Source organism: Musa acuminata, chromosome BXJ3-11 (genome assembly GCF_036884655.1).
Source record: "Musa acuminata AAA Group cultivar baxijiao chromosome BXJ3-11, Cavendish_Baxijiao_AAA, whole genome shotgun sequence".
Lineage (NCBI taxonomy): Eukaryota > Viridiplantae > Streptophyta > Magnoliopsida > Zingiberales > Musaceae > Musa > Musa acuminata.
Window position 1 is genome coordinate 28,027,501 of NC_088359.1, and position 21,528 is coordinate 28,049,028.

Consider the following 21,528-nt stretch of genomic DNA (forward strand, 5'->3'; position numbering starts at 1 on the left):
TGTTTGTGATCGTGCTGCTGACTTTTTGAAAGATTTTCACACAAGATGTGGTGACAAGGGTAAATTTATTTTATTGACAGATCTTCTATTTTGTTGCTCTGTTTCATATTAGAGGTTGTAGTTAATCATATAGTTATTTCATATTTTTGTGCATCAGATTTCCATTGCACTTCCTGGCATAGGCATGAACAGTTTGGACACACCCGTAACGTTTCATTTCTACATCCCATCAAAGTATATCTTGGTATAGTGCAACAGTTCCTCTTTCACATGAGCATACGTATAGGGCTGTTCTGTGCATTTTGTTTACATCTGCCTTTAAATAATCTGTCATAATTCCTTTTAGTTGTCTTTAAGGTGCTAAATTTGGACATTGTCAGGAGGTCCAGAAATTTCGTGTGTACAGAAACAGGTAGCACATACTCTTTTCTTTTGCATCTGTTTTCTAATTATTGTAATAGATGTTAATATCAATTTTTAAGGCACAAGCATTTTTTTGTTGCTTGTGATTTTGTTGCTTGTGATATCTGCTGTAGAGCACAGTTTAATATCAATTTTAAGATTGAGGAATTGGTCTGCAAATATGCTGGTGGCCATGTTGCACTATGCTATGTTTTGTATTGCAACTTGGTCATATGTTAGAATTTATTGCTGAAACCATTGAATTATGCTGATGAATTTCATTCCTTTGTTTTATTTTAATCTTTGTAGTAATCTATTAGTTTTGTTTTTTTGAAAATGTAATAAGTTGCCTCAATGAAAACATTTTATATCTCTGTACACTACATGCCAAAATTGTCTAAGAAAAAGGAAGTGAAACCAAAACAGAGGAACACATAGAATATATGCTTTATTGAAAATCTACCCAAGATAGAAAGTAATGCCGTTTAAGAAAAAATAAGTTTTTCCCTTGCAGTTTGTTTGAAGGGGTTATAGTTGCAAACAATAAAGAGAATGATGGTTGAAACTAAAATTAATAAAAGAAAGTTATGCTGATGATGTTGTGAATCTATCATGCAGTAGGAGATGTGAAGTGTGAGGCCTTCATTCTGGTTGGAGACTGTTGCATAGTTTCAAAGGAGATTTAAGTATTTAGTTGGGTCAAGAAACCAGAACAAGGATGCAAAATCTCTTTATTAAATATAATTTCATGGAAAAGTAGAATTTTAACTAAGACTAGAATGTGGGAAGAAGAAAATTTTGATTAATATCATATTCATTCTGGCTTTAGTAATCAATTATAGAGATGACAGACCCATGTCTCCCATCTCACATGTGGATAACAAACTTACCCCATGGGAGGAAGAATCTCTTTTTATTAATATAAACTTTAATTGTATCATTCTTAAATAAACCCCTTAAGTACAAGAAGAAAATAGAAAAGTTAAAATGGAAATGGAACACTCAAGAAAATCCTATTTATTAAAACAAGGTCAATCAATCACTCATTTTATTTCTATGAGGAATGTTACTTCCAGATTTATTTGGAAGAAAATATTCGTTATGTACATGATTCTTGACTGGAACCGACTTCCTTTGAGTAATATCATTATTTCTTGTTTGCTTTTTTATTGGAACTGATTTCCTTTCTTGGTGAATCTTCAGACAAGCACATTTTTTTATTTTTTCTTCCATTTTGATTATTATTTTTTGCCTCTTTTTGGACAATCTTGGCAGAGTGTACAGACTCATAAATGTTACCATGTGGTAATTTATTATGTTTAAAAAAAATGTCAAATTAATAAAATAATCTAAAAATTAAATTAACACAAAATGAATTTTGCATCACACCTTTTCTTCCTTTTTCTATAACTTGGACTCTTGACATGAGTGATGTGCACATGTTATGGTAGTTTAGTATTTGATATTTATAATTGAGTGCAAAACTATGTGACTTTAGTTAAAACCAGTCTGAAAGGATAAAGCTATATACGTTTTTGGGGCTTTGTCTAATAATCTTTGTTGCAGGTAGTCAACATCAGGCCCACTATGGTTTTTCTTTTATTTAATTGAAACTGATGAATTCTAGATGCAACTTTGCAGGTTTTATTTTTGATGTTCTTTGGTCTAATTTTATATGTAGGTGAGAGATTAGGTGACTAAGAAGCATGAAAAGTATCAAAGAAAAAGTGTAACATTTTAATTGTATTATAATAATTTACTTTACCATGAAAAGCTAGCTGCCCTAGTCGTGCAATTTTGTAAGTAGTGTAACTATGCTGATTACAGTTATAGTCCATGTTATTAATATGCTAATCCTAACTTCCTCCTTAAGCTTTCTTTAAGAAAATTGTGCTTTATAGGTTTTCTTGAACTGGTGATCTTTTGTTTTTGCAACAGCCATTTGGTGATCCAAACATCACAGAATATTCAAGATGTGCCGTATGGTGATTACTTTGAGGTTGAGGTGATGTCAATAGCTCATCATTTCGATACTTGTGACTTTTGAAAAAATTGCTTTTTGTTTTCAGCAAACAAGTGATGTCAATCATGCATTTGCTTTGTTTATGCTTTCAAGACCAAGCAGTCATAGAGATAGGTTAGTTGGGTTTGAGGACCATAAGCAGCAGTACCTACCTATATGTTTCTGCTAACTTAGTTTTCTTAATGTATAAATTGACCATGGTTTTAAACAATGGCACCTACATATTGTCAGAATACGGTACTGGTATATACCAGACTGTATGCCTGCATATATTGCACAGTACTGTTGGCAAGAATAATAAAAAATGAGTACCAACCTTCCTTAGTTGGGATTGCTTAAGGCGTGCAGCACCCAACCTTCCTTAGTTCACAAGGGTTAGCCTAGACCTTAATTTCGTGCAATCCACAAAGGACCTACACAAAGAAGAAAAGGTTAGAAATATGAATGTGTGAGAGATAACCGAGATGTTACTATCGTGCACAAAAAGGATAAGATAACTGAGATCATAAACAACACAAAGCAAACAACTTTTATTTGGCACCAAAGGATGTCAAAAACGGGCTAAACGATTGCACATAAAGGGGGCTCGAAGACAGCCTAATGTTTATCGAGCACTTTCATTAAATAGAAAGAGTGCACACTAAAAACATTGCACCACCCCTTAAACATATAACCAAGGCCCCATTCTGCCCGGTGCCCTGAGATGTTGAGACAATTGATGTTTTGCACCACAAGGTTGTCAATCAGAAATTAACCCATGGCACGTGAAAACGGGGTTGTTTTCGCAATTTTACCCTATATGGCCAAACAGTCGGAAACATTTTTGAGTTGTACAAGACAAAAATAGAAAATGAAAACACAGGCAACAAATCAAAATGGGGCTGACGGTAGTACTTTCTGTCCCATACATGCAAAAACACTCAAAAACACTGAAGAACAATGGGAAATAAGATCCAAAAAGCATCATAGACACACATTGAACACCTTGACTGCATTGCTTCATGACAGACTGGTACAAAATCATACCACCTGGTGTTGTCCTTAGTTGGCCTTGTAAGTACCTGTCAGTACCTGCTGAACTGACCAGTATTTGAAACCATGAGTTTGATTACCATATTTTAACCCAAAGGATCAATGTCTATTTCTATTGTGGTTCTGCCCTTTTAACTATTGATGTCGATAGTTCCAGGTAAGGGTTTGGATGCTTAAAACTAGAAATTCTGAAAAGATATGAACTGCTATAGAAGTAATAAGTTGATTATAGTTTTTATCCTGTGTATTATCTTGGAGTCAGACAAATTTTACATTCTTTTTGATTTCTTATAAGATAAATCTGCTAGCAATCACAAAAAAACAACATAGAAATACTTAAGGTAAATAAAATGAACCCCATATCCTTATTAGTTCTCATTCTAAATTGTATCCTCAGTTTATGAAATTAATTTGTTTAAGTTACAACTCTATGCGGAGAAACACATTTCCTTGGAGCATAAAAGATTTATTGAGGGAGGAAACATATAACTGTTAGCCTTTGACATGTTATACCTTTATGTATAAGTGTTTCTTTGGTCCAAAAGTTTCAAATGTCAAAGCAGAATGTCACTGGAGTACGATCAACCTTGGAATCTGAGGTGCTTTTTAAGATATATGTAGTATCTACATTCACTTTTTGACCTTTTAGCTGCTTGGTTCAAGTCAAAAACCCTCAATAATAAAGGTTGCCATAAAGCAAAACTGATGGATCTTTTTATCCTTCATTTTGTTGATTTATTCATCTACTACATGAGCTAAACTTTGGAGACAATGCAATTTTCCCTACTTGTCATCTCCCATCTTCTCCTCAGGTAAATTTATTTGGATAGTAGTACAGACAGATATCTATATTATTAGAGTAACAAATTGTTACAAGTTGTAACATTTATCAACAAGGGCACTGGTGCAAATAAATATGGTTTTAGATATGTGTAGCTAAATTATTTCTTTTAAGGTATATGTTGCAAAAAATATTTTTCACTTAGAAATTGTTACAATATACCTGGCCATATCGAGAATGGAATGAGATACCTATGGTTTAATCTAGAGATTGATACTGAAACTACTATAATTTTTGAAATCTCAAAATTGCTGATGCTACTGTTTATGTTTTAGCCAACACTTTGGGTCTAAATGTTGCTAGCTTGTTTGAAAAGAAGTGTTGAATCCATTGAGGATTGTCATGTTAATTGGTATTTCAAGCCATTCTATGCTGGATTGTTAGGAAACCTGCTATGTTAGAAATGTGTCTGCATACATACATGCCTCAGTACTACAAAATGGCAGTAATTTCCTTCTATAGAACATGAGTTCAAAAATCACACTACTGATCACCACTGACTTATTTGTATTGGCCTGGTACTAGTATACTAGTCTGCCAATCCTGCTAGTCAGTACCAACATACCAATACAATTTATCTTTATTTGTCTATTGAGGTATTTTTTACATACTGATCAATATGTTCCAGTTTGATGAGATTCCTGCTTGGGTACCAGTACTGCATTTAAAACTTTGCTTTAGTATTATTTAAAATGGCTAAAACTATGAGAGGAAAATCGAACAAGCTTACTAAGGTTTCCAAAATGGGTTGTAAAAGGAGAGGAACTGATGAAATGGCTTGAGGAATGGAGGAAACAGGTTGGACACACAGTTGGTGTCTGCATTATATGGATATCGGTTCGTACCCTCTGTTCATATAACATTTCCTAGGCTACTATTACTTACATGATTATGCAGATGCCAGCGCACGCTTGAGTGACACGTTAGTAACTTTGCCAAATCATATTTACTGTTATATGTACTGGATTTTCATCTCTTGTACAATCATCGCTTTGACACGTTATCAACTGAACTGATGTACGATAAACTGAAATCTAATCTAAAAACTGTGTCAAATGAAAGAGTGAGGATTGTTTTTGGTCTTTTGCATTCTTTTAATCAGGAGTATAGCTGCAGTTGGCTCATTCTTTTAGCACTCACTTGTATCACTCTGCCCAAGTATAGGAACATATTAGTGATTGATTACTGGGATACAATCCAGCCTGCAGGCTGGTAGATTTAAGTAAATCATTAGCATTTCTTCTGTTTTCCTGCCTTTGATATCAGAGTTCTGTTGCCCTGTGACATTCTTTCTTGTTGATTTTTTTCTCATATTAAAATAATACTTTTGAAGGTCATACAGGAAGTGGCAGCTGATAGCTGAATGTCTAATTCTATCTCTTCACGTGGCATTGTTTTTATTTTAAACCAGTACCAATTAATATGTATTTATCTTGTGTGTACAGGGATTCTGGGATGTGGTCCAAGATAATAATGAAGAAAATAGCTGCACCGTGAAAGTATATTCTAATGTTGCATTTTTAAAAAAGACAATTTTCAAGGGTATGATTGAAAAAGTATTTCTATTTTTTTGTCGTTGAGAAGCTCTATTCTGTTGGACCACATTCAGATATCATGGGTTTGTTTGCTGGTTCATTTTTTTTATAAAGGATATAGTTGATATAGAACAATAGCTTAAAGTTAAATATGAGCATTATTATCATTGTATTGGATAGTTGTTAATTTCACATCAGAATAACTTACCTCATCATCAAGCGGACTGAAATGTGCCAAAGAGCTTGTGCGACCAGTATATATCTTTGCAACATCATCCTTTTAATTCTTATAGAATGGTGTTTTATCATGCATAGAAATCCTTTCTGAAACTTGCGTTGGAGGGGGTAGTCTTGGAATTTTAAGGCTGGCCATATTGCATGAATCGAACATATAATCCTGTCGCATTTGAGGTGCAGCCTTATTGATTGTTCTAGTTATAGATATGAAGGCATCTCAATTCTCTGACCTTATGGAATTTATAATTTTGCAGCTACTGATGCTCATCTTCATATACATGACATCTGCTTCCGTTCCACTATGTTTTTCTATTCCATTTCTTGTAGACACATACCTGCTGCTTGTTACCACCATGTTCTCCTTTTCCATTTCTTGGCTCTAATGTGCTTATTTCTGGTAATGATTGAACCTGAAATTTGTTGATGACAGATTTGTAGCTTTTTGTGTGTCATTATATGGATTAATTGCCTCTTTTATTTATTGTTTGAAGTTTTAAGCATTGAATTGTTGTCTTAATAAATTAATTTTCAGTTATTCAATTTCAGATTAATGTGGTCGTTGACTGAACTGAGGGATTTTAATGTTAGCCTATTGTAATTAATTTAGTGAAACATATTAGTTGTTACTTTTGATGTTTGAGTATTATTTTCTAGGGAAAATAGAACAATCAACTATGGAGGAGTGTCGAGAAGTTTATGCTACTTGGATGAACATTGTAAGTTTTTATTGGTGAAAAATCCATCTCAAGTTTTCCATGCTAGAATATGGAAGGAAAGAGCTAATCTTGAATATTTACATGTTCTAGGCTCGTGAAATATTGAAGGAAAAGAACATGGAACGATTGAAAGGTTTGTGTTCTGAAGTGGTGAACACAAAAAATGTATTTAAAAAGACTATTCTTAGGCCATTTAATGATTATCTTTTGTGATAATAACAGGAATTTCTGAGCCGAACACATGCATTGTTCAAGATAATGACATCAAATTTGAGAATCCATCAAAGCTTGAAGGGTCAATAGCAAATTCAACATTAAAGTCTACAGATATTATAAGGAACATCCATGAGACTATAAACTGTAACTCAGGGATTGACGATCATATGAAAGACAAGTCTGAAAGATTTCCTCTGCTGACATCTATATTTAAAGAATCGTGGGCAACCTTCATTTCATGTATCAAGATGCAAAATCAGTTGGCTTTGGTTTTAGCCGTGGCATTTATTGTTTTTATCTTGATGCAGGCAAGTTCTTTACCTTCTGTCATGGTTTTTATGCACTGCAGGCAGGTAGCTGCTTTTTGGCTATGTGATGCTTTGTCATCATTTAGTGACACTATTTTCCAATGTTTCACCAGAAATTAATGCCGTTTGATTTTCTATGAGGGATGGATTAATAGTCTTCTTGTGCAATTTGATTTTCCATTTATTAGTATCTTTTGCTATGTCGTTAAAAGCCTGCAGAGGTATAGAATTTGACATGGAAGCTAAAATGCCTTGTGCTGACCTTGTTAATTGAGTTAATTTTGGTTAACAGATCACAAAATGCAGACTAAGTTATTCTTTTAGTTCAGTTAGTTGTGTCAACATGTTTACAGTTCATACAAGATCAATACTGTCCTGCTAGCATCATGCCAGGTTAGTGGGTAGTATCAACAATTGCCATCCTTGATCGCTTGAAGCACCATTTTGAGTAAAGATTGTTGTACAGTCTGTTTCCTTGAAACTTTGTGAACTTCCATTTGGTCAAATTATTGAGTGTTGCTTTTCATATGAATAGTTAAGTAGATCTTTTTCAGAAAACTTTTGCAGAATCTCTTGATTAAACATCAATGGAACTGGGAACTGGGTGGTATTATGGGACATTGATTTTAGATTCTTTGGAAGAAATTGATATTGAAGGCGTGTGGTTCTGTTTTCTGAGATTTTTATATTCTTAGAATGATTTTGTCCATCATGCAATTAGGTAATGCTTGTTTATTTGGAATATGACATAATATTGGTTATTATGCAATTGAATGTGTTCCCCAGTCTGCAAATCTAGTGATCCTGCAGAATTGACTCTTTGGTTACTTGCAGTTAAGCATCATTCTTCTTCTAACTAGAGTTCCTGAAGTCAATCTGGTTACCCATGGAAACTATGTAAGAGATGTTGGTATCGATCATGTGGAGAACATAGAGTGGTTGGAGAAGCGCTTCATCTACCTAAAGGAAGAAATGATTACGGTAGAATCTCGATTGGAGAGGATGCGTCAAGAATACACACTATTGAAGTCTCATCTTCAAAGTCTTGAGCAATTAAAGGCAAAGTCATGACTACAAAATAGATATCATGGAGCCACATATGAACAGAACCTCTGACTAGTAAGTTTGTCATTCTAGGTGATGTGCCCAGGCTCTGCCCAAACTTGAGCTTTTTCATAATCTAGATGCTCTTCTTCAAGGTTGTTTTATATAATTCAGTTCTGTACATGAACTATGTAAAGCAAATTTAGCGTTAACTAATTCAGTTTTGAAACTGTATCTTCTTTTATGTATTTCATGGTTTCGATCATTTTTGTTCTCTTCAAAAGATTATATACTTGGAAGTTCGAACAATCTTTGAGGTATATTCTCGACATCCATCTGACTTCGATCGATCTCTCTCCTATGTTTTATATATATGGTTCGGGGCTGTAGTTTGTTTGTTTGTTTTTTTTTTTTCTTTCATTTTATATTTCTATTGCTTTTTAATATGTGATAAAAGATTCATGTAATCGATTTTAAATAATTAAAACTTATGATTATTATTAATAGTGTTTGGGGCTATTGTTGGTACGTTAGAGTCAAATCATTACTCCTGTGAAAAGTGGAACTTTTTGGACCGTTCTTCTTTTAGCTCTCTATCTTTTGACTTTTAGTCATCGATTTTGATCTCGTTTATCATATATTCTGTCGTCAACCTTTAAAGTTGAGAATTCTTAATAAATATTTTGGTCACACATGAAATTAATGCAGGCATTTGAGTTATGCGTCTCTAATAGTCATATTAGTTTCTTGTCAATTTTCCTTAAGAAAAGACTCATGTGAGTTGACTTTGTTCAAAATGAATGAATGCACTTTTTGGGCTATGCGGTACACTTGATTTTTAATCCAGTATAATCTTTATGCTAAGTTGGGAAGATCTCGTTTCCAGAATGATCCAAAACTATTATCTTGGTTTTACTTGAATGGATTATTAATTTTCATTTCGCTAAATCTAAGAATATACAGCGTTAGAATGGTAATCATTGTTTTTAAGCATGAAATTGAACATGTGCTAACAGAAGTGATTAATTTGATGACTATTGTTGCCTTGTGTTATAGGATAAATTTGGAGCAATGGCTCATTTCTAATATGATGCAAGATTGTTACCCATGTTTTTATGTTTTATCTTGTCCTTGGTTCTTAAGGTTTCATGTTAATAATGTGCCAATTGCATGAGGTTTGGTTGATTATGGCATATCTAATGCATTACTTTTTTTTCTAATCTTTATTATATTAAATTAGGTAGTAAACGTTCAAATATGGATCCGGCCATTAAATCCATCACTTCGATAATAATGCATCAACTGCTAGAATGTTTCACACGCAATATTAAAGTTGGTATTTTCTATTTCTTCATAATTGCTCTTTCATTCGATCGTTAGACTAATTACATATTACATAATATTATTGGTTTTATTAACGAAAATATAAATAAATAGAAAAAAATTTTAATGTTTCAATTGACGGTGGTGTATAGTGTTGGTAGTGACGGATGATGGTACCACTAGAGATTATGAATGATTATTGTGGATGAAGAAAACGATGCAAGAGGTGAGAACTGTTTTGTATCTGTGTCGGCATTTGTGGATGAGAGAACGACATAAGAGATGAGAATCATTCTGTACTTATGTTGAATGCAATTACCGAGTGGTGTCATCTACATCAATGGCCATTTCACCATTCAGTATATACATCTACATCAACGTTGCTCAACAATTGTGTCGATGCTAATGCAGATCTAGAGGGGCGAAAAGGTCGCTAGATAATTACATCGACATCAACGTAGATGCACAATGACTCACCTTTCGTTACCACTCTCTTTAACTGCAATAGTCACCTACGACCCTCCAGTAATGTTACCATTTACCACCATCGATATCATCCACTATCATCAACGAATGTTAAAATTATCTTTTATATCTTTTATTATTTTTTTTTTGTTAGTAAAATCGACGAATAAAAATGTCAATATAATTTTTTAAAAAATATGGATCAAAATACTAAGAATAACTAACAATAAAGGTTAAGGTTAACATACATAATTAATACAACAAAGACGTTTGGGTCTGGGTCACCAATACGCTTTAAACTATAGGGATCACAATTTGTGTAACCCGGAGAGGGTGGCAGTTCCTCAACTCTAATCGAAGAAGAATGGTGCATAGAACGAAAGAAAAGGAAAGCCTATTTGGGTTGGCATCATAGTTTTTTCCCGTTGTGATGCCATCTTTCACTGCTGCTCTGTCATGATCTTTTATTATTCGCATGTAATTATTGTCATTGATTTTTTAGTATCTACCGGTTGTACGGATGAGAAATAGCACAATAGTTTCAACGGCAGACTAATCAGACAGTCTTGGGCCGCTGATTCATTGGTCAAAGAATAAAAAAAATATTGCAAAGATAAATTATACTAATAAGGTTGGAAAATAAATAAAAAAATATTTAACAAAAATAAAATCATAGAAGGATGATATTTTTTTTTAATAAAGCAATAACAAGAAAAGACAATTGCCAGATAAATCAGAGAGAGAAAAAAAAAAAAAAAAAAAACCAACTCTCCGTGTAAAAGGAGGGGCGGATACAGCGAGTTTGTGAAACGTATGTCCCTCAAGAGATTAAAATACCTCAAAATAAATGAATAACAATGATAATCAAAATCATGGATAAAAACGATAAGCCACCTAAGTTGATGATGCCAGGATAACTCTAATCCATCGGCCATCGGCACCTGATGTACTGGATACAAAGAGGTTATCGGACCACACTAGCAAGAGCTGAAGAGACGACGGCCAAACAGAGTATATTACCGAGTATCCAGCTTGAACAAGATTGATAACTAGAAATGAATTGAATAATGCTTGACAATTCCCAAATAAGATACCATAGAGAGAGAGCATCAATCGATCTGAATAGTAAGTAGTTGATGTATGCCACCGTCAAAACACCTTTAAGACGAGCAGCATGTGCTCTTTTGGTTGACAGGTTGTCCACGTATTTGCACTGCTGGTGGCTTGGCACTGTTAAGAGCTGGTTGGCTGGCCATCCTGCATCCACGAGTCTTGATTACTATGGGCCACCAACCAAAACTTCGCAAAAATAAATGACTGTTGATGAAAAGTTGAGACACCTGTTCTTTATGGCACCGGTCATGGCCATAAATGCCTGCTCAACATTAGTTGCATTTTTTGCACTAGCTTCCATAAAAGGGATACCGATTTCATCAGCAAAAGCCTATATGATCACAGGAGTAAAAAAAACAAAAAAAAAAAGAGTAACCCAAGTATTTGTCAGTGGTATACCATAATGAATCACACAAGTGGTCAACGTAGGATACTCAAATGATTCGTGCCTGTCAAGTGCTAAAAGAAAATGTAATTTATGTCACTGGTGGAACCATAATCTCATGGCATGATATTTTTTGATACAAATATTGGTGCATTAAAAAGCATGGTTCTCCTGCAGCTGCTAGCAGGCTAGTAAGAGTACTAAATTACCTTAGCTGTCTCGTAAGAGACAACTTTGTTTGCAGTAAGATCACACTTGTTCCCAACCAAAAGCTTATTCACACTGTCACTTGCGTAACGATCAATCTCATTTAGCCACTGCTTCACGTTGTTGAAGCTCTCCTGGTCTGTCACATCATAGACCACCTGCAACTCGAGAATGAGCAGACACTTTCAAAACGTTTCACACATACAAAGAACAGATAGATTGTCAGATTGACTATTAATTAGAACAATAAATAAGTTCAAATTGACTTATTCGTAAATCGATTGATTAGACTCACAATGATACCATGGGCACCTCGGTAGTAGCTACTTGTAATTGTTCTGAAACGCTCTTGCCCAGCAGTATCCCACTGCAACCACAAGAAAATGGTTCATCAAGGAAGAAATATAAAATTGCTACTTCTCAAAGCATAACTATATCAGATAACTAATTCATCAAGAGAGAGCTGTCTTGACAGTCGACATCTGCAGATCTCAAATGAAAAATGAAATGCATTTGCAAAAATTCTCAGTTCGACAAGGATTTGACAACCGGGACTTGGTATCGTGAACCTCCACAAACATATCGTACTAAGACATGTCTTCACAGGACCAACAGACCCAATCAACACCACAGTAGAAAATATGATGTATTGGTTTGCCAGAGATCTATGATACACCAGATATACAATATCATAACGAATACACAATAAAAGCATCATGGTGAATAAACTCACGATTTGAAGCTTAATGGTCTTCCCATCCTGCTCGACAGTCCGAATTTTCTAGAGAAAGAAATGATACCATTGTTTAGATGATTTAGTCAAAGCGTTTTGTTGATTCTGTATAAATAAGATAGAGCTTACTTACAAAATCAACTCCAATGGTGCTAATGTAACTTTCCAGGTAAGAATCATCCTACAAAGAAATGTTAAAATAGGTCATGCCATAATTTCTGAACGAATGTAATCACCTTGTGCAGTCAAGAGCTACTGCCTTTGCATATTTTGCACCTCAGCATAAGCATGAAACCTGCTACTTCTCAAGATTATAATATTTTTTGGTGAGTGGCCCAGCGTAGGTGCTTATTCCTATGCCAAAGCAATAAACTGATAATCAACTTTTGTCAGAACTACACAACAAATAAAGTTAACAGCCGGTAATCTTCAGATTAACAATGAAAATATAGTGGTGCCTCAGTTTGTATGCATATCATCAAGAGAACATTTAATTAATGAAATCAATGTACACGGTTATCTTCCTTATTCCAAACCAATCAGATCCATAAGTCATTCAAGTGAAAAGACTTATTCCGAGATACCAAAACTCCCATATAGAACCAAAAGACTTCATGTGTAGATACAGAATACCATCAGTATTGGACATTCAAAGTGTCATTGGACTAAAACTATTAACAAAATGTTATCTTGCAACTGCTTTGTAACGGCTAAAACAAATGAAGACTCCTCTTGTATATCTCATGGGAAAGAACTGGTTGCAAAACCATGCAATTGAACCATGAGATCCAAGTTCAGAAATTTCTAATATGCAAGAGATAATATTAAACAAAACACATGCTTGCTCCTTACTGCAAATCTTAAGAGGAGGCATGATTTTCCAACACCCGAATCCCCAATAAGCAAAAGTTTGAATAGATAGTCACTGCAAAAAACATGCCAAAAAGTTAGCTTCGTACAAAAAGATGACCTCGGTGGCCCTATTTAGCTAAATCACAAGTAACTTATTTGCAATGGAAAATTTAATTTGCAAATTAGTTGACTAAACATAACATCTTTGCAAGAACACAACTGGTACCATCGTACGGAGAAAGCCAAACGACTGTCAAAATATAAAGGCAAAACTTCATCAGGTCATCACGCTTCCTTATCAGGCTCACATACCAAAGCAAATACAAAGCAATTATAAATAATATAAATGCCTTGACAGTCAAGTTCATTATAGGCCCTTCCTAATCAGAACCACCTGCTCACACTCGACTCAACATATTTCACTTCTCAAGGAAACAACCAAACCAATTCCCTGAAACATCTATAGAACGAAATAAAGGCAATGATGATTGATAACTAAAATGTTGCGTAACCCATGAGGACCAAAATAAATCGATAACCTTCAAGTTCGACATATAACTTCAGATACATTTTGCAACAATCATTAAATAGGTCAATCAATCAAGCTTATTACTACAACTTGGACGAACGAAATCAAGCGGGGTCAAGGATCAACCCCTAGACTGGGATCTACACCCATCAAAATCAACAGATCCCGAACCACACCCGCCAGATCCGATTATATACTGCAGGTCAACATGGCCGATCTAAAGCGCGAATTCATGATCGAAGGCTAGGATCACGAAATCCTAACTAGACAACTGAGAATTCCGGGTCCATCAGAAGCTCCGTCATCGGATTCTCAACTCACAGACCCTAACCGCTGGATCCATAACCGACCCAATAACAAGCTTGCGATCAAATCCAAAGCGATTCAATCATTAGCATCAACGTAGAGATCAGAGTTATGATCATAACACTTACTACTCCGGATTCATGGCTGAGGCTGAAGAGGGCGCAACGCCGACGGCTGTGGTCTTCCTGACAGTTTCCGAAGAGATTTCACGGGAGAACGGGTAGATTACAGGCTCCGAGTCCCTTCGCCTCCCCTAGGGTTTCCGGAACCCCAAAGATCAAGACGATCGAAGAGGGAGAAGAAAATGGAGAGGGGGGGTCGAGGCGTGAATAAATAGGGGCGACGTAGGGAAGCGGAGCGCGAGACGAGCAGGTGAACGTTATCGACGGCTGAGATCCTCTTTCCAGTTCATCATGAGCCCGCCGCGGTCAGTTGGGACACGAATCTCCTCCGGTATTTCCCCGCCATAACTTAGGCCACGAATGGTTCCCGATTCATAAATTGGAGTCGTGTATTCAACCACCGCCCTCGTTTCAATCCTCCAACGCAGCGATAGACATATTCTAATTAATTATACAAAAAAATATTTTTTTTTCAAATTATTATAATTTGATGAATTATAGGAAAAACTCTCCTTACACACGTTTTGAGAACGAAGCTTGCTATTCACAACCTATTTTTATCATTTTAATTTCCTTGCTATTGATTTTTTAAAATAATAAAATATTCTTTTTCTATTTATAACTCTTTTATCATCGATCTTATGTTTTTCTTTTTTTTCCCATAATCCCTTATTTTATTCGCTCGTTGTTAATGAATGCTAATTAGTTTGTCACTTGTTGCCTATTCGCTCGATGCCAATGGCATTGACGCTATCTTTAGTGTCTATATTTATAGTTCCCTCGTCTTCATGTATATGAACACTATAAATCTTTATCATGCTAGCGACATGCTCTTCTCTTCTATAATTTTTTTTAAATAAACTTCTAACATTATAGGGGCGTTAAGATAAATCAAATTTTGATGATTACCCAAACAATTAGGTACATCAGTTGTTGCCACTTCCATCTTCAATTCTCGTGAGAGGTCGTATGCTCCCCACAATTGTTACCTGCTCTAGCTCAAATCACTACCAATCGAATCGAGGAGGAAAAGTAAGAGTAAGAGGCAATTTACGCCCATTTTATAGAGTAGGTATTTTAGAAATATTTAAAAATAAATATATGATTGTAAATAATAAAAAGGGAGTTACCAATAAAAAAATATATTTTCAAAATTCTTTAATAGAACCCATATTTTCATCTAATACCTATAATATTCATAATTTGATAACGAGTCATATTTTTTTCTCCTCTATTTTCTCATGAATTGATGCATAAATAAATATTATAATATTTTTGGCAAACACTAGAACACTGCAACACAATAATGATGTTGAAAACATCATAATTGAACCAGTTATTAGGTAAAAAGGAGAGCAGTATTAACGAATTCTCAAAATAGGGACAATAGAAAAACAGAGATTTTTTTTTTTCAAAAAATCACTCTTATTATATATCATAATAAATAATATATTGTTCTTTATTTGATTATTTACATAATTAAATAATAAAAAGTCTATATAATCGATCCCAAGTGCATAATTAATATATATATATATATATGTAGTATTCTTGGGGCTCGAACGCGGCGTTGGTTTGGTTCGTGTGACCTTTTCCGGCGGTATCAATGGAAGCTACGCGTACTTCCAATAGGAGTTTACCGATCCGGGTGGAGAACCCCTTCTCCCTCAAGGTTGCGCAGGTCTTCACGGGGTTCGGCATAGGCTGCGGGGTCGGCATCGGCATCGGGCGACCCATATATCTAGGTAATGCGACTCTTCCATATCACCCTTCTCCCGCCGCTGCCGGATGCAGCCGCACCTATGTCCGTTTCCTTAAAGGCGATGGGTCTGCGAATATGCGGCTGGATTGATTGTTGTTCGCTATCATAGGGTTCGATTTGGTGATCTTTTGCTGCCCGTGAACTTACTCCTTTTGGGAAAATTCACGAACATGTTATGTGCGAGCATGGATTTTGTGGCAGCATGGTGTTAACCGCCTCTTACTGTTTACCTATAGTTTCATTTTTATTTGTGGTTCTAATTTTGTTTGAGCGAAGGTGAAGTGGTTGTATGTGCCAGCAGTTGAACTTCCCGGTTATTGCTATTGATATGTTTGTTTATGCTTGCGTGAAACATTAGTTTGATTTAAGTGGGCACTTTCATTTCTCTGATGCTGTTGGTAATTGGCTTGAAATACTAATTTACACAAGTTTTTTGTTTTTGAAAAACGAGTGGAATTATTGAGTGTGAACAGTGTAATACTACATCTGTTCTTTAGAATTGCTATATTAAATTTACAAAGTCTGATAAAGTATTGATCTGTTTGCATTAGGTATCAACAATATGATATCAGCATTCCTCGTTATTCTTCTAAATGTCACATCTCTTACTCCAAGGTTTGATCTGTGGGATGTTAATTCCTTAAGATGGTTAGTCTCATGTATTGTCAACAATGAAATCAATTACGCGGAATTTTGATAGTTCTGTAGGGCTGCATGTTTGAAACTGATTTGTCATTGTCTTAGGTATCTATGGACATGTGATGAATCTATATGTAAAATCTGTTATATTTATCTTGGAGGAAATGACTTACTAAATCAACCAAGAATTTCTTATTATTAAGATTTTTGTTGTTTGTGTTCAGTTGCTATTATGTTGATATTCATGCAAACAAACATATAAACATTTGCAATGCAGGTGCAATACCAGCAGTTCAGCAAGTCTTGACTGCTGCTAGAGGTGCCACTGATGCTTTTTCTGGTGTTGGCAGACATGTTAATGGTTCTGTAAGGACATATTTGTGTTTTATATATTTTTGAAAACTCTTGTACGCTAAACTGTATTTATTCTCACTTTTATTAGTCTTCTCATGTAGCTGAAGAAATTGGGATTGAAGAACATCGAAGTTGGTATCGGATGTGGGGTGGGTATAGGCCATGGTTTTGGTGTAGGTATGTGTTTTACTAGAATTCTGACCTATAAATTGTTTAAAAATTTACTTAAACTTTGTTCTTATATTTCTTCTACCGGATAATGTAGTTTTCTTTTCAAAGTTAAATATAATGATATTTTTATCAGATGTAACCTATATGCTTTTATATCTTAAACAGGATTGCTATTTCAACATATTTATTTAGTCTTTTTATGAAATGGTGACAAATTATATCTATTTTCTGATAGCCCATGAGATTAGATTGGTAAGTAGCATAGTGTTCCTCCCTCCCTGAAGGAACAGATTATATCTACTTTTGATAGCCCATGAGATTAGATTTGTCTTTTTTATGAAATGGTGATAAATTTTATCTACTTTCCATGATCTCAAGGAACAGATTTTTTTTTTATCGAGTTTAAAGTATTAAATCAATTTGTGATCTTGGTACTTTTGTTCACCATTTCATGACCAACATAGTATTCTGGCAATTTTTCTTTCAATTTTAACCACAAGAATTGAAATTTGTTCTCTGGTGGATTTTGCTTGGATTTCAAATTGACATTTCATGACCAACATATATTTCTGTTGTTTCCAGCTTAGAGTGTCAAGACAAGTTTTTTTGCAGAGTCAATGTGAAATTTAGGCAGTAAATGTTGATTTTCATGTGACAGGAATTGCCTTGAAGCCTGGTGTGGTTAACCGGATCCAGAATTGTTTTGGGGTATTGCCGGTGTTAATTCAATTATGTGTGTGTGTGTGTACAATGCTTTCTAAAGTGACTTTGTGATTATCAGGAAGTCATGGGGAAGATCATGATGAATCTAGGAAGTATACCTGGCTTATCTTCTGTCCAAGGTATCATCCCAAGTCCTGGTCAAAACAGCATCAATCTGCTAAATGGAACTCCTGTTGGAAATGCACAAGTCAGCACCCTTAGATATTCAACGCATGATGAAAGACCTGCTGAAGAAGCTACTAATATTTCTCACGCATCAAAAGCAACACTATCAGAAAAGTCAGTTACAAATCGAACTGAAAAAGTTATCAACAATTTCATGCAGGATCCACTTTTCAAGGATGCTGAGGTCAAACTTAGTGAAGTGGTACATGAGCAATTTAGATACTGCAGTCAACTTATGCTACTGATTTTTGAGTCAGCCACTTTCTATAACTCAGCTTATTCCCATCTATTCTAAATATATATGCTATTATTGAGAAATAATTAATATACTGCAGCAGATAATCTCAGATATTTTGTTCGTTTCATCTATGAAGAGCAAGCAGCATCTTGCATTTACCTTCCATACTTTGTTTGTCTGAAAATATTTTTAGCAGAATCGTTCTAACCGAAAAGATACTCTGTAATATCTTACACTTTGTGTTTAGCAGATGTTCTGGTTTTTTTTCCTTATCATTGCAGTATTACCAAAAAGGAATGGATCCAGGATAATTTACATGCTTTCCAAATTTCTTTGGCTTTTCACCTGAACATGCACACTTTGTGTTTTAGCGTGTCTACTTAGTGGTGCTGGGGAATTGATTATGTAGGATATAATGATCTATTGCTCAATTTATGCTAAAATATTTATCTGGCTTGGATATTTCCTACTGCCCTTGGCATATTAGAATCTTATGTAGTTTTTATTAGTTTTTGAGAAAACTTTCAAGTTTAATTCAGGTTTAAGTCTATGATCTCTGGTATATCAGAGAATAGATGACAAGAACATATCAAAATGAGTGAAATCCAGATGCCAGTCTTTATGTTGGTTTGGAAATGCAAATACTTGGTTGCTTTGCTGCTTCCTCTTGGCCATTATCCGGTTGAGATGTTGAATTGTCTACTGAACTAGATAAGATGATATTATATTGTAATTGTTTTGTTCTAACTTGTGTTCTTTTACAGGCTGGAGATTTGCGCTTAGAAAATAATGTACTTCAAATAGTAAGTAGTCATGTTTCCTCATTTGTTTTAGTACCTGATAAATAATGATATTGTATATCTATGCCCATGTTTCATATGTGGCTGGTTAATTGACAATTTATGTAACCACCCACACAATCAAGGGACTTTGTTTTGACTGTTTTTTCTAAATTCGATTAGTTTATGGTTTACAATTGATGTCAAAAATCCATGAATAATTGACTTGTTTTGTTTTATAATTGATATAAAAGTCTCCAATGAATATTACTTAATGGAACATGACTCATAAAGTAGCTTGATCGGAACTATTCAGATCAAAAGGATTAGCTTTAGAACAGGGACCTTGTCGAAAGGATGTGTATGAGATTTTTTTTCACAAAACCTCATTTAGAAAAGCATGTTTCTTCTGATACCAACATATGGATGCATTCTCAACTCAACCAATATACTTTCTTGTGCAAACAGCTGCTGAAGCACCAGCAAGTTATCGAAGAATTGATCGAGGAGAACCAGATCCTACGACAAATACTTGCGGAGGACTTTAAAGTTCCATTGTCCAAGCTTCAAGCCAAGAAAGACAATAGAAGAAAAGCTTATTACCCATGTTCTGACTGTTTCGAGTGCCGTAGAAGAAGAAGATCAGCAAGATAACATTCACCACACTGTCGTAATGTCAGCATGCATCTGTTGCCCATTCTGGTGTCATGGTCCCGCCAGTCTCAAGTTGTTTTGCTGTAGGCTGTTCCGATCATCGTAAGCCAGAAAGATGTGCATTAATTACTTAGATTCATCAGGTTTTGACTAGTTATGGCTGAATTGAGTGACAGTAACAAGTCATCAAAAATATGCAATGGCTTGCTGTTTCACATAAACCTGTTGAAAACGAGTGCCACTTTCTATGGTCAGGGTCATGAGAATAGCATGTTTAAAGATTGCATTATAATGATGGACACATCTCATCTCATGACTTTTTTTTGGAAAGGGGAAGATTTGTGGACTGAGTGAGGTCCACAGTCACATTGATAGGTAAGTGCTTTGTGATTATTCGAAGTATGGTTTGGATGTATACCTGGAAACTTTCAGGAATGATCAAAGCAGGTACTGCTTAAGACATTGTAACTCTGCAACTTCATACATTGCAGGTACTGCAAGCAGAATGGCCAAGCAGTTGCTGCCACCTCAAAGTGAGCTGATCAGGTAAATTGTGCAAGCCTTAAAACTTAACAAGAGTGTTCTCCTATCATGCATCAAAGAACCACTTTCTGCTTGGCTTTCAAGTTAATGGATCAGCATGGGCGTCTACGTTATGTGATGTTCGATACAACATCACCTGTCTGTCCTCTGATCCAATACGATCTTACCTGTTTATCATTTATGACCTGATTTGTGTTGTTTGTTCTTTTTCTTGGGAAAATAAAATCCCCGGAATCATGGCTACATATAATCCCATTTTGTCCCACTGGCTGCAGAAATTGTGTGTGCCAACCTGAATACCAATCACATTATGAACTGCGTCCATGTTTTCTTGGAAGCTTTGGCATGTGCTATCATCCAGCAAGCCCGGCAGACGCAATATATTATTGGTGCATGGCAGTGTGCAACCAAAGCTTTTCAAAGGCCCCACATCGAGGATGGTGGAGAGTCACATGCAGATTTGTTTCCTGCAGAATGAATTATGGAAGGAGAGGGGAGCCACCCCACCTCTTTGTATCATTCATATTTCTTTTTGTTTTCTTTCTTTTCAAATGACAATTTTGATTCCTGATGATATATGACAGTCTCTACTAGCTAAGTTGGTTAGCACTCTTTCAAAATTATTGAGTGAGGTTTTGAAATTCTTAATGTTTGATACATGAGTATGATACATCAACATCATATTAATATATATATATATATATATATATATATATATATAATATTTATTGATAAGTACTTCACAAATAAGGAATCATATCAGGTTCTTTGTTATCCAATGCTTTTCCACAAAATTTGTCTCTTTAATATTAATGACTCATACCAAAATGGAAACAGTTGGCCCATCTTGATAATTTTAATGTTCTTTTATTTTTTTTAAAGAGAATAAAAATTGCATTCCATTTTTTTACTATATATATATATATATTCATAATTTTGTGTATCAATAATCTATCAATAAGCTGGAATCAATATTTTATTGATCCATATCAGTGTACCGAATGTCAAAATTTCGATATATATTAGATTTTGGTATCAATCTTGAAAGAAAGAATAAAAAATTAAGAAAATATATTTTAATTTTTTCTCAATATGATCAGTACATATGTCA

At 34.9% G+C, this 21,528-nt stretch overlaps 3 protein-coding genes across 9 annotated transcripts in view; 2 read left to right on the top strand and 1 right to left on the bottom strand.

Moving 5' to 3' along the window:
- LOC103971728 (protein VASCULAR ASSOCIATED DEATH 1, chloroplastic-like) overlaps positions 1-8,628 on the top strand; it is a 16,182-nt gene extending 7,554 nt beyond the window's left edge. For all 6 annotated transcript variants that reach the window (XM_009385825.3, XM_065172997.1, XM_065172993.1 and 3 more), the window contains 9 exons: positions 1-59; positions 158-244; positions 358-412; positions 2,341-2,407; positions 5,744-5,840; positions 6,725-6,786; positions 6,877-6,919; positions 7,009-7,310; positions 8,145-8,628. The exon at positions 1-59 is cut by the window's left edge and continues 29 nt beyond it. In XM_009385825.3, coding sequence (XP_009384100.2) covers positions 1-59; positions 158-244; positions 358-412; positions 2,341-2,407; positions 5,744-5,840; positions 6,725-6,786; positions 6,877-6,919; positions 7,009-7,310; positions 8,145-8,381 — 1,009 coding nt within the window. In that variant the 3' untranslated portion in view covers positions 8,382-8,628. The remainder of the gene's footprint in view (positions 60-157; positions 245-357; positions 413-2,340; positions 2,408-5,743; positions 5,841-6,724; positions 6,787-6,876; positions 6,920-7,008; positions 7,311-8,144) is intronic.
- A 2,502-nt stretch (positions 8,629-11,130) lies between these two features.
- On the bottom strand, positions 11,131-14,578 carry LOC103971729 (GTP-binding protein YPTM2). Its single transcript, XM_009385826.3, has 8 exons — positions 14,396-14,578; positions 13,433-13,505; positions 12,714-12,761; positions 12,581-12,628; positions 12,143-12,214; positions 11,850-12,005; positions 11,483-11,586; positions 11,131-11,399 (listed from the first exon to the last, which is right to left on the bottom strand). Exons 1-8 carry the CDS (start codon positions 14,407-14,409, stop codon positions 11,303-11,305), a joined length of 612 nt encoding a protein of 203 aa, XP_009384101.1. The 5' UTR covers positions 14,410-14,578; the 3' UTR covers positions 11,131-11,302.
- Positions 14,579-15,947: 1,369 nt separating this feature from the next.
- LOC135652673 (uncharacterized) lies at positions 15,948-20,187 on the top strand. 2 transcript variants are annotated; one of them, XM_065173793.1, is made up of 7 exons: positions 15,948-16,134; positions 17,068-17,156; positions 17,246-17,321; positions 17,974-18,023; positions 18,097-18,405; positions 19,206-19,244; positions 19,689-20,187. In XM_065173793.1, exons 1-7 carry the CDS (start codon positions 15,996-15,998, stop codon positions 19,872-19,874), a joined length of 888 nt encoding a protein of 295 aa, XP_065029865.1. In that variant the 5' UTR covers positions 15,948-15,995; the 3' UTR covers positions 19,875-20,187. The 2 variants fall into 2 exon arrangements, with proteins under 2 accessions (XP_065029865.1, XP_065029866.1); XM_065173794.1 differs by having other exon boundaries at positions 18,097-18,387.
- The last annotated feature ends 1,341 nt before the right edge of the window (positions 20,188-21,528 follow it).